Here is a 15121-nt window from a genome sequence, read left to right as displayed (position 1 = left end):
CTCACTTGTACCCTGTGCTGTGTCCCCAGGTGAAGCAGGCAGAGCGCAGTGAGGCGCCGGTCGCTGCCGCCATGCCGTTCCCATTTGGAAAATCGCACAAATCCCCTGCAGACATCGTGAAGAACTTGAAGGAGAGCATGGCCGTGCTGGAAAAGCAGGACATTTCTGACAAAAAAGCAGAAAAGGTATGTATTTGGCTTTATTTTATATTTTTAATCTTTTGATTAGGAGCAAATGTAAGACAAGTTATGAGGTGATTTCTAAAAATCAGTAAATCCCAATTTGGGTTTATTTGGGGTTTTTAAAATTTAGTCCTAAAGTGGCATTTGCTGGTGCTTAAACACCACGTGTTTTCTCCTGTACTACCATCTAACAAATATATTTTTAACTTTTTTCTCAGTTTTTCATTTGAGGTTTTCAAATGGTTTATTTAAATTTCGGGGTTTTTTTTTGCATTGTTGATGTAGTTTATCTCATTTCTGAAATCAGTGTTTCCACTGGTAGTCCTCTTAGGGAGATAACCTTCCTGATTTTCTTTTTGTGTTCTCTGTATCCATGACAAGTATCTTCTTCTACACAGTCACCATAGTCCAAAACCTGACTTTCATACCAATCTGTCCCCCCTCCCCCCAAAAAAATCATCTTTCAATAAATACTATGAACACCTACTTCCTAAGGGGTTTATGAATTGATCCTGACTTCCATTCCTACTTCACGAAAATTCTCATGACCTTTCTTATGGACCTTAGCAATAGCCTCTTTAGGGCTCTTTCTGAAATATCTCCCCTGCTTTAAACCTTCAGTTCAGCCTTCTCACATAGCACACAAGACCCTTTGTGACCTGGCCTGTGCTTCTCTAGGTGAATTTCAACCCCTTTCTCCCTTTTTCTGTATGCTCTAACAATCTCAGCTTGTCTCTGTTCATTGAAAGCAATTAATAGCAAACAATCAGCCATACTGTCTTTGTCTTGTTTTCACCCCTGCACCATTTTCCCCTCAGCCCCCATTCATTTTTCAGAACCACCCAATTCATTTCTTTTTCCCATACGGCTACCCAGAATACTCCCTCTCTTGGCCTTACCCTTACCCTCTAAAATGAATCTACCATTTGGCCACCTCCTTTGGAAATGGCAGGAGTGCTGCCATCTTCAACATGATTTTATTTGTGTCGTATTTTTGTCTTCCTTACTAGACCTTGAGCTCTTTGACCCATGTGTCATTTCTGGCCCACCTGTGCCCTCCACAGTACCTGTCTCCCATGGGCTGGATGCCTGATGATTCACTGGATGAGTGTTTGATTGGAACAGGATTTTTTCCATCCTATCTTTTATTTTAGCAGGTTGTTTTTTGTTTTGAGTTGACACTTAAACTGCTTAATTTCTACCATCTCTTTAAGTCTAAGACTGTGGTTTACCTGTATTCTTATAAAGAAAGGAATTTCACACACATGGGATTAAGATTTGTAATTATAGGCTATTAGTTATATCTTTCTGTCATTGGAAGCAATCTACAGTTAGTGAAATTTTCTATAATTCAACTTTACTGTAGATCTTCCATGGAAATTCTAGACGGTTTCTTGCATACCTTAGTAAGAGATGTAGATAAATGTTAATAATATGATGAAACTAACTTCTTTTAAAGATGGCTGTTATGTTATTTTGGTTGAAGTATATAAAGAAAATCTGGCCTTATACAGATGCATAATTGGAAAAGAGATGAGTATTTTAATAGCCTTTCACATAATTTTGAATATTTTTTAATACCACAGCAAAATTCAACAGTTGATAGTTTCTTGGTTGTAATAGACTCAAACTGTATAAATGAACTTTTCGTACTCTGTACTTTGAAAAGGTCCTTTATCCATGCATGACTTTGTAACATGCACTGGTCATTTAGAAAATATTGGATCACTGAGTTACATACATCTTCCAAAACATTGACACATTATTCAATATCAAAAATTCACATTTTAAAATATCACCACTGTGATCTCATCAGAAAAGTGTAAGTTTTGGAAAGTGGTCAAACTTACTTATGTTGTATTCAAATTTCAAAATTCAAATCTGGCAACAAATACTGTTTGTTGGTTGTTTTCCTTAAGGAGACAGGTTCACTTTGTTTATTTTTGAGAAAATGTCTGCCAAATATACAAGCCTGAATAATTTGTCAGTTTTTCTTTCGAGGAAAAGTGATGTTCCATAAAGAAAATAGTTTGTTCAGCTCATAGCTCAAACATTATCATACAAGTACTTTTCTTCAAGACAAGCAGTCATATTTCAGTAAGGGGCAGAAGGTGCTTTATGTGTACCTCCTGTTTATCACACCAAGTTGTATGGATACTCAGAGGTCAAAATTTAATAAAGTGAATTTTTTTCCTGCTTTCTCATGACACTCTTAAGTGAAACAGTTTTTTTAAGCTGAGTGCGTGATGATGAAAACTACGATAACTACTACAGTTTGTTGTCACTGCCTTGACTCAGGCTAGAGGTCAACACCATCAGTGCAAATGGCAACAGTGGAAAAAGGCAAATTATGTGTTTACATTGATATGAAAACAGTTGTGACCTCATGGACTCCTTGAAAGGGTCTCAGGGAACCTTTTTCGGTAACACAGAGGTTGAGAATTCCTGCTCTAAACCTAAGCAAGAATAGACCTCCTGCTAAATAAAGCAAAGAAAATTAGTTGAATTTATGAAAAATAAATTTTCTTTCAAGGGAAGGGGACAGCTCTGAAGATTGAAGAGCAATCAGTGCAAATTACTTATCCTGAAATAGATTAGAAATAAGGAGGAAAACCCTGAACTTTCTGATTTCACTGTCTTATCAAGCATTCAGAAGGAAATAGCACTAATGCAAATGGTGAAGAGGGAATGAGACCTGAAAACAATGGAAAGATGAAAATATAACCTCTAAATTAAAAACCATGAAAAACAACTTTGTCATCATACTTAAGACTGAAAACTTGAATGTAGCCCCATTAAAACCAGGGTGCTTGCTATGACTTGTTATCTAGAGTTGTTCTGGAAATTCTAGGCAACGCATAAAGGAACGGTTTAGAAATAAAAAACACAGCTATTTCAAACAAAGAGGGGAAATTACAATGTTGAGATATTCATATATCTTTACAAAACACAAGAGAATCAGTGTGAAAATGAGAGTTCACTAGGGCAGCTAAATACAAAATTCATAGCTTCCCTAAATACCATCAAAACGATCTAGAAATTGTAATTTTTTTAAAAAAAGTATTTTATTTACAGTAGCAACAACAAAAAAATAAGGTGTCTGGGAATACTTTCATCAGGAAGTACGCAGAACCTATATGAAGAGAACTATAAAACCTTATTCAGAGGTACAAAAGAATACTTCGTCCATGTTATTGGATGGAATATAGTTAAGATGCCATTTCTTATCAAATTAATTTTTAAGCTTAAAGCAGTTCCATTCAAATCACAGCAGGATCTTTTTGTACCTTGGCAAAAAATGATTCTGAAGTTCTGGAAGAGTTAAATAAAGTAGCTACAAAGTTATGCTGGAATTTAAGGACTCTGAATTCTACTTTGTTTTGAAGCGAAAACACACATTTCACACATCCACTCACAGTCTTTCCGATCATGGTTAATGATATGCCATCCTTCTAGTTGTTCAGACCAAAAGTCTTGAGTCATCCATGACTCCTTTCACACTTCCCAGATCCAATTCATGAGCAAATACATCCACTTTATTGCGGGGGGGGGGGGGGTGTTAAAAAGCCAGACTCTAATGACCACTTCACCCCATCTTCTTAGTCACCACCTGGGTCTGAGCTACCATTATCTTTGCTCTGGATTACTGCAGTGTTCTTCTAACTGGTCTCTCTTGCCTTTCCACAGCCATAGTGATTCTTTCAAAACGTGAGTCAAATAATATTTCCCTTAGAGTAAAAGTCAGAATCCTTACAAAGGCTGAACTAAGTTCTACAGGTCAAATCCTGCCTAGGCCTGTTTTTGTAAGGCTCATGAGCTAAGAATGGTTTTTACATTTCTAAAAGGTTGGTTTAAAAAGCAAAGAAGATTATGCAACAGAGACTTTATGTGGCCTATAAAGCTTAAAATATTTCCTGTCTGGTGCTTTTGCCAAAAAATAAATGCCCACCCTTGCCTTGGTCAGTCAGGCCCGTGACCTCAATGGTCCCTTCACCTAGTATTCCCCCCACATTGGCTTGCTTTTCCTCGTGTACTTCAGTCACACTCCTGCCTTATGGCTTTTGCATTGGGCTGTTCCCTTTACCTAGAATGTTCTTTCCCCAACTCTCTGCTTGGCTAACTCCCTTATTTCCTTCAAGTCTTAGCTTAAATGTCACTTTTCACCCAACCCCCTATTTAAAATGCAGCCTAGTCCCCGGCATTCCTGTTCCCCCGGTCTTGCTCTGGTTTTCGTGTGTATCACGTAACATCTTTAATATACTTAATGATTTTTTTTTTTTTTTTTTTTACTAGTTCTTCCCTCTGTTAGAACATAAGCCTTCCAAAGACAGCTCAATAATTATTTTTTATTTATTGAAAATGGAATACAGAGTTAACATAGTTCTGTCAACTTGTAACTCTTCTAAACTCTTAATTTCTACTGAATAGGATAAAACATGTATTACTGAGAGTGTTGTAATAATTTGTATGTTGAGTTTATGACCAATAAGAGGGTATCCCAGCCAGGTATCTTCTGAATTTTATGATGGTGGCCAAGTATCACATTCCCTTGTAGTGCTACCACCCACAGAAATAGTGAGATAAATGACCCTTCTCAAGAGATCTACCCTGTTGGTCCTAGTATCTTCCATATAGTTTTGTGTTTATTAATTATCTTCCCCTGTAGTTCAGGATGCTTAGTGGACACTTTTCATGATTGGATGAATAATTATACCCAGTGGATCTGATTAGTGGATAACTCTGAGCACCTAGGCAGGGTTTTGGTGATCTGTTGCAGGATACTGTCCCCAACTTTAAACTTTTAATAACATTTATTGTCACTGATTTATCTGAGGAGAATTAAAAGGTTTAATTAGCAGAGCTTGTGACTGATAAAAATTGGAGAAGGATAGAAAACGCTATAGGTGACTAAATCAGGCACCAAAGAAGGGTCAATTAGCTGGGGGTAGTGGGGCAGGAGTTGGAGGAAGGACATGATTGTAACTGATAAAATGCAGTGCAGATAAAAGTATAGCTCTGTACTAGGGTCTAAACAGATGAGATACCAAAGGAGAAGATACAACATAATCACTAAAAATATTTGATTAAACCAAAAGAAGGCAGAAAAAGAGGGGAAAATGGCATTAAGGAAACAGATGGAACAAATGGAAAACAAATAGCAAGATGATAAACTCAAATGTACCATATCAATAATCACATTAAGTATAGATGGTCTGAATACCCCAATTAAAAGGCAGAGATTGTCAGGTTGGACAAAAAAGTTCTATCTGGATGGACCTAGAGATTATCCTATTCAGCGAAGTAAGTCAGACAGAGAAAGACAAATATCATATGTATATCACTTATGTGGAATCTAAAAAAAAAAATGATATAAATGAACTTATTTACAAAACAGAAATAGACTCACAAACATACAAAACAAATTTATGGGTACCAAAGGGGGTATAGCAGGGATAAATTAGGAGTTTGGGATTAACATACACACATTACTATATATAAAACAGATAAACAACAGGGACCTACTGTATAGCACAGGGAACTGTATTCAATATCTTATAATAACCTATAATGGAAAAGAATCTGAAAAAGAATATTATATATATATATATAAAACTGAATCACTTTGCTCTACACCTGAAACTAACACAACATTGTAAATGAACTATATTTCGATTTTAAAAAATGGTTAAAAAAAAAAGAGAAAAAATCCTAACTATATGTACCTACAAGAAATGCACTTTAAAGACAATGACACAATTAGGTTCCAAGTAAAAGGATGGAGAAAGATATACCATGTTAACACTTGTCAAAAGAAAACTGGAGGGGCTCTATTAATATCAGACAAAAATAGATTTCAGAGCAAAGAATATTATCCAGGATAGTTATTTCATGATAAAATAGGGGTTAGTTAATCCAAGGTATATAACAATCTTAAATGTTTATGCACCTAATAACAGCTTTAAAATAAAGCAAAATAAAACAAAGCAAAAACTGATACAACTAGAAGATGAAACGGTCAAATCCACAATTATAATTGGAGATTTCAGTACCCCAATCTCAATGACTGATAGAAGAAGTAGGCAGAAAATCAGCTAGTAAAAGGCTAAATGTATGTGACGTATACCTGTGATCACAACGGAATTAAATTAGACATCAATAACAGAAAGAGCCTTGGAAATATTCCAAAATATTTGGAAACTAAATATCATACTTATAAATAACTCATGGATCAAAGTTATTTGAGTGGAATAAAAACATATCAGAGCTAGTGAGATGTTGCTAAAGCATTACTCAGAAATTTTATAGCACTAAATGCATATGATGGAAAAGAAGAAAGGTCTCAGCTTCTACCTTAAGAAAGTAGAAAAAGAAGAGCAAATTACAAAGTAAGGAGAAAGGACATAAATAAAGGTCAACGCAGAAGTTAGTTAAATAAAAGCCAGAGAAAACAATAAAACCAAAACTGGTTCTATCAGAAGTTGAATAAAATTGATAAAATCTAGCTAAGACTCATCAGGAGAAAAATATCTGGAATATCTAGAATAAGAGAATAAGAGAGTGGAATAAGAGAGCTGACCAATATCTGGAATAAGAGAGCTGACATCACTACAGATTCTACAGGTATTAAAAGGGTAATAAGGAAATATTATGAACAACTATTTGCCAACAAATTTGACAACTTAGATGAAATAGGCAAATTCCTTGAAAGACACAAATGGCTCAAGCTCAACTCAAGAAAAAAATAGATAACCTTAATAGCCCTGTATCTATTAAAGTAATTCAAAATTTAGTTAATAATCTTCCCACAAAGGAAAATCTAGGCACAGATGCCTTCACTAGAGATTTCTACCAAACATTGAAGGGGAAATATAACACAATTTCTACACAAACTTTTCCAGAAAATTTAAAAGGAAGGAATAGTTCTTAACTCATTCTATATGAGTCCACGATTATCCTGATACCCAAATCAAAGACATTACAAGAAAACGATAGACTAATATCCCTCATGAACAAAGATGCAAAAATTCTAAACCAAATTTTAGCATTCCTGATAAAAACTCTGCAAACTAAGATAGAAGAGAACTTCCTTGACCTAGTAAAGGGCATCTATAAAAACCCTATGGGTAGAGAATGGACTTGAGGACAGGGGGAGTGGGAAGGGTAAGCTGGGACGAAGTGAGAGAGTGGCATGGACATACATACACTACCAAATGTAAAATAGCTAGTGGGAAGTAGGTGCATAGCACAGGGAGTTCAGCTCTGGGCTTTGTGACCACCTAGAGGGATGGGATAGGGAGGGTGGGAGGAAGATGCAAGATGGAGGTGATATGGGGATATATGTATATGTATAGCTGATTCACTTGTTATAAAGCAGAAACTAACACACCATTGTAAAGCAATTATACTCCAATAAAGATGTTTAAAAGAACCCCTACGGGTAGCATTATAGGTAATGGTGAAAGGCTCATTTCATTTATCTCTAAGATCATGAATAAGACAGGGATGTCCACTTTCACCTCTTCTATTCAACTTTGTACTTGGAGATTGCAGACTATGCAGTCAGGCAAGAAAAAGAAATAAAAGGCATGGAAAGAAAGAAGTAAAAACTGTATTGATGACATGATCACCTACTCAGAAATGCTGAAGGAATCTACAAAAAAGGTAGTTGAGCTACTGTATGAGTTTAGCAAGGTTACAGGTTATAATATTGATATACAAAGAGCCATTGTATTTCTCTATAGTAGCAATGACAAAACCAAAGTTGAAATTTAAGAGTATCATTTGGAATAGCATCAAAAAATATGAAACACTTAGAGATACTCTGACGAAAGAAATGAAAGACCTGCACACTAAAAACTACAAAATATTGCTAAGAGATGAAAGACCTAAGTAAGCGAGAGATACACCTTATTCATGGGTTGGAAGACTCAATATTGTTAAAATGTCAGTTCCCTCCCAAATGATTTATAACTTCATTGTAATCCCAGCAGACTTTTTAATAGAAATTGACAAGTTGGTTCTAAAATTTATATGGAAATGCAAAAGACCTAGAATAAAATAACTTGGAACAAAAAGTTGGAGGGTTCGCACCATCTGATTTCAAGAATTATAAAGCTGGAGTAATCAAAGCAGTGTGATATCAACATAAAGACATATTAGATAGACAAATAGATCAGTAGAACAGAATAGAGAATCCAGAAGGAAACCTACACATGTATGGAAAATTTTTGACAAAGGTGAGAACGCAATTCAGTGGAGAAAGGACAGTAGTTTCAACAATTGGTGCTGAAACAATTTGATAGCCACATGTGCAAAAAATATGTTGGACCCATGCCTCATACCATATACAAAAATTGATTCAAAATGGATCACACAACTAAATGTAAAACCTAAAATTATAAAGCTTCTAGAGAACAGGAGAAAAATCTTCATGACCTTGGGATAGGCAAAGAATTCTTAGATATGACACCAAAAGCATACTCAATAAAAGAAAAAAATAATAAAATGGAATTCACCAACACTAAAACCTTCAACTCTTCAGAAGACACTGTTGAAAGCGTGAAAAGACAAGCCACAGACTGAGGAAAATTTTTACAAAGCATATATTTGATAAAAGATTACATCGAGAATATGTGAAGAACTCTCAAAAAGAAAACAAACAATACAGTAAAAAAAATGGATTAAATATACAGTTCACCAAAGTTGATACACAGATTTCAGATAAGCACTTGAAAAGATATTAATCTTAGGAAATTTGCAAAGTAAAGCTATGATGAGATACCACTTCACACCTATCAGAATGGCTAAAATTGAGAATACTGGCTATGTCAAATGCTGGTGGTTATGCAGAGCAAATGGAACTGCTGGTAGGAACGTAAGATAATACAACCACTTTGGAACAAAGTTTGGCCGTTTCTTGAAAAGCTAAACTTACATCTAGCCATTTTACTCCTAGGTATTTACCCAAGAAAACAAGAAATATATGTCCATACAAAGACTTCTACATAAATGTTCATAGCAACTTTATTCGGAATATCCAAAACAGGAAATTGCCCAGGTGTGTGAATAAACCAGTTGTGTCACATCCATAGAATAGAATACTACTCAGCAATAAAAAGGAATGAACTATTGCTGTACACAACAACATGAATGAATCTCAAAATAATTGTGTTTATATAAAACTCTGTGAATAGCCATAATGACAGAAAACAGATCAGTGATTGCTTTGGGGTTGGCAGGGATGTATGTGGAGGGTTAGAGTGGGGTTGGTGGTATGAGAGGATTACAGTGGAATCATGGTGGTGATGGGCATGTTCACTGTCTCGAGGGCTTCAGAGGTGTGTACATAAGACCAAAGTTATCAAATTGTACTCTTTAAATAGGTGTGCTTTGTTGTATGTTAATTATAACTCAATGAAGAGAGAAAAAGACTCTCCGTGTACCAACTGAGATATAGGTGGCTTAGAAACCACAGATGTTTGCCCTGGGAATAAATAGATCATGTAATAAAGCACCTAAAAAAGACTATTGAAAACCTAGGTTTCAATAATAGAAAAACACTAAATTCAAAGTGATCATCTTCTGCTCTGTGTAGATAAGTCCGTATTTGAGGATGTAGAGAAACCAGAGTGTATGGAGAGGGGAGTGACCAGGTTAGTACAGAAATTCAAAGTTCTGCCATAAGAAACAGTTGAATGAACTGGAGATGTGATGTAGAGAAAGAATAAAATCTGAGCCCTAGAGCTCTTAGTAAAATGTTTTTAGGGGATCATCTAATATTAGATAAGGGAAGCTTCCAGACAGTGACAGGAGATAGAATTAAGGCCCCGTGAGTGGAGGAAAAACAGGGAGTCCAATTTCATCCTGATATTAGGGAAAATAATAAGTGGAAGTTGGCTTCCATGGGAGATCGCAAGGTTCCTGTCTCTAGATGTGTATTGGTGTGGGCTAGGTGGTCACTCAGGTCTTTCAGAAGGAATTCAAGCTTTGTACGATTGACACGTTGTTACATCCAACGCCATATTTTGCAAGGTGCCTTTGTAGAGAATAGGCCTCCGTCTTATTTTGAGGTAGAATTATTTGTTGTTATTATTCTCATGATCCACATGAAGAAAGCTCTTGTTTCCTAGGACACCTGTTATATTAGAATCAGAGGTGGTATTCACTCCTAGCTCTGCCAAACCCATGGTAAAATTTTGTCTGTTTCTGCTTTATTCATTATATCCATGGGCATTTTCTCATTCATTTCTTGTGATCTTGTAGACAAAATGATAAATATAACGTTTGAGTGTTTCTTTCTTTCTTTGTAGTGTGTTGATGTTTTTACATGTTCTGTATGGTACACAGTTGCCATATTAAGACTTGTCTATAACACAAATAGATTACTCCCTTAGGGACTGTGCCATACCTTTTAAAGAATTTGAGAACTACTTTCCTTATACTCTTAGAAAACACGGTTTATCTTACCATCCCCATTTTTAGGTAATTGGGGCATGGGAGTGGGTTGGAGTGGAATTTGTTCTTTCATTGCTGACAGCCCCATAGATCTGCATACATAATGACTGGTTACACACTCTGCCCACTGCATGCTATGTAAAGAAGGTATAGCTGCCTTGCTCAGCTTATCCTTGGTTCCCTTCATCACTGTGAATGCATGTGTTCACAGTGTTGAATAGCTATATTCACTCATTTCATGAGAGGAGTAAGTTTGCTGGCATATTTAAGAGGGAGGAAGGGAATAGCCTTTTCATAGCATAGCCATTTAACAGTGACTCATGGTTACTAAACTTGTTTAGAGTAATCTTTGACACCAGAAGGTTATTATTAGGTTTTTTTTTAGTCCATGATCTTTCAGCTTAGTATACTCAGACATTTTCTTTAGTAGAGAGGCACATATGTGTGTAGGATTCTTTTTTAATTTAGAAATTAATACGATAATAGAATTGGTCTCATTATTAAGTATTTGGCACCAGCAATATTTCTCAGTTTACTTTTGGATTCCATCTCACATCCTTTATCTTAATTTACTTTAAGAACTTCCTTTTTTTAATGAGATCATCTAATCCCTTTTTGAGAATGAATTAATATTTAAGGCAGTAAAATAGATTGGTATATATTTAGAGGACTTTGTTTAAAATGATTCTTTTGCTACAGAGTGGGTATAAAGAAACTCAAAAAAAGAGAAGAATATAAGACAAAATAATAAATGATTTAAGCCCCCTCCTCCTCAAAAACATCTGGGTTCTTTGAGGCATTTCTCAATAATAAAAACTAGTTACATGTAAATTATAATAGACTTGATTGTGTAAACTAATAGGGAACAGAAGCAAGGAAAATTCTGCTTAATCATTTCAAAATTGTTTCTTAAAAAGATGACTCTAAAGAATGATTCGCATTTGAATTATGTTTCCTTATGCTGAGTTCCATCCTCACGGTAGTTAGCAGGACAGTTTTTCTGCAAAAGATACAATAGGAGTAATTACTGTCATCACTTCCACTGTCATCTTTTGCAAAAGATTCCCAACTTGATTGAATCCATAGACATTTTAGTGCCCTTATATATATATATATATATATATATATATATATATATATATATATATTGGCAGATAGATGGACACATGGATCAAGTTTTGTCCCTGTTCTTAAGGAGTTTATAAGCTAGTAGAGGAAATAGGTATGTAAAATAATATAATATAGCGTAGAGATACTTGGTGGTGGTATGAGTGAAATTCTGTGGGAACCAAGAGGATAAAGCAGTTACTACCTCTGTCAGAGACGGGTACATTAGATGGCATTAGGTGACATTTGAAGTGGTTTAAAGGTGTTTGGCAGGCAGAGAGTGAGAGGGAACAGAATGTGAAACAGACTAAAGTATGGCATATCCAGAAAACAGTGACAAGTTTAGGGTGACTATAGGAGTTACTAGAGGAGAATGGTAGGAAGTGAAACTAGAGACGTAGATTGTGGTAGATTGAAAAGCGCCTTATATACAACTGAAAGATAGACCGAGGGAACTGAAGAAATCTGTGGTTGTTGTTGTTGTCCTGCTTTGTTTTAAATCTTTATTTTTAGATAATTTTTAATTCACAGGAAGGTGCAAAAAAGTATACAGGGAGATCCCATGTACCTTACACCCAGTTTCCCGCAGTGGTAACATCTTACCTAACTGTATACAGTATCAAGACCAGGAAGTTGACATTGGTATAGTCCACAAGCCTTATTCACGTTTCACCAGCTTTACAGTTTTGTGAGTGTATGTGTGTAGCTCTGTGCAGTTTTATCACACGCGTAACCACTACCACAATCAAGATGCAGAGCTCTTCCATAACCACAAGGCCCCCTCTTGCTATCCCTTTATAGCCACACCCATCTCCTATCCCCCATTTCTAACCCTTGCTGGCAACCACTAATCTGTTCTCCCAACCTATAGTTTTGTTATTTCAAGAATGCTTTGTAAATAGAATCCTACAGTATGTAACATTTTGAGATTGGCTTTTTTGCCCATTCAGCTTAATTCCCCATAGATCTGTGCAAGTAGTTGTGAATATCAATAATTACTTTTGATTGCTGAGTAGTATTCCATTCCATGAATGTACCATAGTGTGTACATAGGGTAAATGTTTAACCATTCACCCTTTGAAGGACATCCAGACTGTTTCCAGTTTGGACTATTACAAATAAAGCTATTATGAACATTTTCATACAGGTTTTGTGTGAACATAAGTTTTCCTTCCTGTAGGATAAATGCCCAAGAGTACAATTCTTGGGTAAGATCATGTTTAGTTTTATAAGAAAACCACCCACCTCTTTCCCATTACATTCCCACTAGTAATGTTTCAAAGTCAGAGATGGGGTGAGATTGGAAGTGTTGTAAAGATGGACATAATGGCAGAAGATTAACTTGATAAGAGGACTCTGATGACAAGGAAAGCTTAAGGGTAAGGAGGAGAAGCAAGATGTGAGACTAGATTTCTGAGGGAGGATTGAAAGGATTTGATGGGTGTCCACATTTAACTTCAGGTTCACATATCCTTTGGCCTTTCCTTCTACCCACCAGATATTTTTCAGAGCATGAGTGAATGAACTGTGGCCCAGGTCAGCCCATTACTTGATTTTGTAAATAAAGTTTTATTGGAACACAACCATACCCATTCATTGACACATGGTCTGTGGCTGTTTTCCTGCTGCAGTGGCGGAGTTGAGTAGTTGTGACAAAGACCATATGACCCACAAAAAGAGAGCTACCTACATATCTAAAGAAACTTGATAAGATACTTTTTTAAAAAATTTATTTATTTATTTATTTATTTATTTTTGACTGCATTGGGTCTTGGTTGCAGCGTGCGGGCTTCTCATTGCAGTGGCTTCTCGTTGGGGAGCACGGGCTCTAGGCTCGCGGGCTTCAGTAGTTGTGGCGTGCGGGCTCTAGAGCGCAGGCTCAGTAGTTGTGACGCACAGGCTTAGTTGCTCTGCAGCATGTGCGATCTTCCCAGACCAGGGCTCGAACCCGTATCCCCTGCACTGGCAAGTGGATTCTTAACCACTGCGCCACCAGGGAAGTCCTGATAAGATACTTCTGATGAGACAGATTATAGCAGGATTCTTATTTCATTAGAAATCGGGGTGTGGTGTGCAAGGAAAGTGTTGTTTTGTGTTTGTTTCGCCTTGTTTTTTAAGGTTTTTTTTTTTTTTAACCATTTTAAAAAATTGGAGTATAGTTAATTTACAATGTTGTGTTAGTTTCAGGTGTACAGCAAAGTGATTCAGATATATATATGTGCGTGTATATTCTTTTTCAGATTCTTTTCCATTATAGGTTATTACAGATATTGAATATAGTTCCCTGTAGTGTACAGTAGGTCCTTGTTGTTTATCCGTTTTATATATAGTAGTGTATATGTGTTAATCCCAAACTCCTAATTTATCGCTCTGCCCTTCCCTGCACTGTCCCCTTTGGTAACCATAAGTTTGTTTTCTATGTCTGTGAGTCTGCTTCTGTTATGTAAATAAGTTCATTTATATCATTTTTTTAGATTCCACATAGAAGTGACATCATATGATATTTGTCTTTCTCTGTCTTAACTTCACTTAGTATGATAATCTCTAGGTCCATCCGTGTTGCTGCAAATGGCATTATTTCATTCTTTTTTATGGCTGAGTAATATTCTTGTTTTGCTTTTAAACTTAATGTTCCACAAACGTGCAAAGGGTGCTCTGGAGAAGCAGGCAGGCCATGGTTTCAGGTGTTCTTTCTCCCTTCATCCACTTTTTCAGTTTTACCTTATCCTTATTTGTATATTAGGGTTCTACACAAGATCTTTACTTTGAAAAATGATGGCAGCAGGATTAGGAAGTGTGATTATCAGTGGCCTCAAAAGCACTTAAAAACCACTGATTTCGATGACCTCTGACATCTCTTCAACACTTAGGGTATTGTGATTCCATGCTGAAGCATCCCTTCAGACTTAACATATTCAACTCAGAATTCATTTTCTCTGCCCCAGAATTGGTCTCTCTCTTCCTGACTGACTGGTTTAAGAAATATTGCCTTTCTGGCTCAAAACCTTAGAGTCATCAGATTCTTCCTCTTTACTTCAGTATCTTTTTGACGAAGTCCTGTTCGTTTGAAACCGTTACGTGAGGGGAGAGGAGGCCGAAATTTGCAGCTTCTCCCTCTTTCCCTTTTTGTAAGCACTCTGTAGGTAATGTGGGAGCGTGGGTGTGTGGGTACATATGTGTGTGCAAGAGATCTTCATTAAGCCTGATAGTTTTAATTGATTTCTATATTTCTGTCTACATGAAGTGTTATGTTTTAGTAATATGTTCATTCCAAAAATTCAGAAAATTCAACAGAGTATAAAAGGAAAAATAAAGCTCATCCTAATTCCACTCCCACATGAAATGACTACTGTTAAGATAGTGGGATATCCTCACAG

The 15121-nt window shown here is 36.2% G+C and overlaps 1 protein-coding gene across 3 annotated transcripts in view; it reads left to right on the top strand.

Moving 5' to 3' along the window:
* Nucleotides 1-15121, top strand: part of CAB39 (calcium binding protein 39) — an 87464-nt gene that overhangs the window by 35974 nt on the left and 36369 nt on the right. For all 3 annotated transcript variants that reach the window (XM_068544253.1, XM_068544254.1, XM_068544255.1), the window contains exon 2: nt 30-185. In XM_068544253.1, the coding sequence (XP_068400354.1) occupies nt 72-185 (114 nt within the window). In that variant the 5' untranslated portion in view covers nt 30-71. The remainder of the gene's footprint in view (nt 1-29; nt 186-15121) is intronic.

Source organism: Eschrichtius robustus, chromosome 5 (assembly GCF_028021215.1).
Source record: "Eschrichtius robustus isolate mEscRob2 chromosome 5, mEscRob2.pri, whole genome shotgun sequence".
Classification (NCBI taxonomy): domain Eukaryota; kingdom Metazoa; phylum Chordata; class Mammalia; order Artiodactyla; family Eschrichtiidae; genus Eschrichtius; species Eschrichtius robustus.
This window is presented reverse-complemented; position numbering and strand designations above follow the sequence as displayed.